Here is a 1,963-nt window from a genome sequence, read left to right on the forward strand (position 1 = left end):
ATTAAGATGATACTGGGCGGCCGTTGAGTTACTGGTTCCCACCCCTGTACATGATAGAGGCGTCATATCCGCAACGAGCTAAATCCTATTGTAAGTCCTGCTGCTACTTCTAATAGACCAACTAGTTGACTTGTAAATAAAACGAGCACACAGTGACTGTACTGCAATGAGGAGTGTTGCAGTAGCATCTATGAGTCCGTGTGATAACAGGCTCCATTCAGCACACCTTTACTCGTATTATTCAAACATTAACCAACAAAACACACCTGTGATAGTGTAGCGTGACTAAAAGCAGCACTACTGAGAAAACTAACTCATCAACAACACTGTGTGCTCTTATTTCATCTTCTTTGACTCTCCTCCTGCTGTCTGTTTGCGAGTAGGCGAGTTAATACGGCCTGGCAGCGAGGTATCCTTATTGTAACTGAATGACGAGTCATGCATGCCTTAGATCACAATACTACATCATCAAGAAGGCGATCACAAAAAGGCCGAACGCCGCAACGAAAACCTGAGTATACGGAATGACGTGCTCATCCTGATGATGACGGTGATGATGTTACTGATGCGTAGTAAGGATATGCACAGAAGAGGAATCTGGGGTAGTCATTGTGCTTGTAGTTCCTCAATGGTGCTACTTCCTCTATATGGAGAGGATTCAAACCAAGTCTGTTGTAGTTCACCTACAACCGATCCAATGTACCAGCGAAAAGGAGGCAACAATCACTATCAAGTACCACAAACTTGAATATTCCATAAACATCGGGGGCCTTGAAAGTGAGTGTATGTAAACCGTTGTTGGATGCGTCAGGGAGCACGAAGGCTCTAATATGAGGGTCTAGCATAGTGTATTCGAGTTGGATCTGATAATGGTATTGTGAATACGATATAGTGATGAGGATTGGCTGAGTGTACATCAGGAGCTGTATATGGAACCCATCCCTTCATAGTCAGCTCTTCCAACTGAATCTCGAATGCTGATAACATCATGACTACTGCAGCAAGAATCCTCTATGATAGTCTTACTGATATCGTCCCCCTCAGTATACATATACGGCGCCTCGGTCTCCCCAACCTTATGGTGTCGCATATTTACAGCACGGATGACACCTAAGCAGGATGATGATGCAAGCGTGATACATAGGTGTGCTTACGTCGTTGATTGAATGCCCATGTATACATCGACTTACACACATTCCTATTGTCATATCCCTTCTTGTTGAATCTGAAGCCACGAGCAAGGTTGAGCCATACCATTGACCACAACAGTACATCTTATCAGCACACATATCCTTCGATCCAACGAGAAGGACACGAGCCCCATTACGGGCCTGTAGAGCTGATACCAGATTCAAACCACCTGATGCCGATAAGACTTGACCATAATGACACTATCCACTGACGCGGCCCACTCAAAGTGTTTGCAGCACCCTCTCTCATCATTTGCATTTTAGCGTCCTCAGAATACGCACTGGGTGACGACTTGACGACCTGATGATAGCAAGGAGACACATTAGGGTGCCATATGGACGTATAATAGTTCGTATTACCGGGAATACGCGGTCATTGCTCGGTGAAAGGGAATGACCAACACCTCTGCCGAAGAGGACCCTGTCCTTGGTAGCAGCAGTAGGATTGAAATGCGTCACTCGGGGAGCGACAAAGTTTCGACTCCACACCTAGAGTGACAAACGATAAAGCCTCTGATGGTAGTATTCTGTGAGTAGAGGCATCATACAGTGGTATGATCATTCCCCTCGTAGTGGAAGTGGTCAACAAGGGTCGAGTCTTGATCGTATACATCAAAGCCGAATTCGTTAACTAGCCTAAATGATGATTGTGACCACACCGAGAGGGATGCTAATGCCTACTTCCTCAAGCCATTCCCATTGAAATCCCTCCCAACATTAATGACAATACTCCTGTTACCCTTATCCACGAAGTCGACTAGATCAAACATAGA

General features: G+C 45.3%; 1 protein-coding gene across 1 annotated transcript; it reads right to left on the reverse strand.

The window, feature by feature from the left end:
* Window positions 1–273: 273 nt before the first annotated feature.
* Pmar_PMAR016034 (dolichyl-diphosphooligosaccharide-protein glycosyltransferase beta subunit, putative) lies at window positions 274–1,616 on the reverse strand (the record flags this gene model as incomplete). The annotated part of the gene is made up of 10 exons (XM_002781049.1): window positions 274–424; window positions 465–511; window positions 564–683; window positions 738–863; window positions 916–977; window positions 1,027–1,110; window positions 1,155–1,225; window positions 1,273–1,360; window positions 1,413–1,491; window positions 1,551–1,616. Coding segments are annotated over 10 exons (831 nt in total), but the record flags the coding sequence as incomplete, so codon positions are not given.
* Window positions 1,617–1,963: the final 347 nt, after the last annotated feature.

This window comes from Perkinsus marinus, assembly GCF_000006405.1.
Source record: "Perkinsus marinus ATCC 50983 genomic scaffold scf_1104296943652, whole genome shotgun sequence".
Classification (NCBI taxonomy): domain Eukaryota; phylum Perkinsozoa; order Perkinsida; family Perkinsidae; genus Perkinsus; species Perkinsus marinus.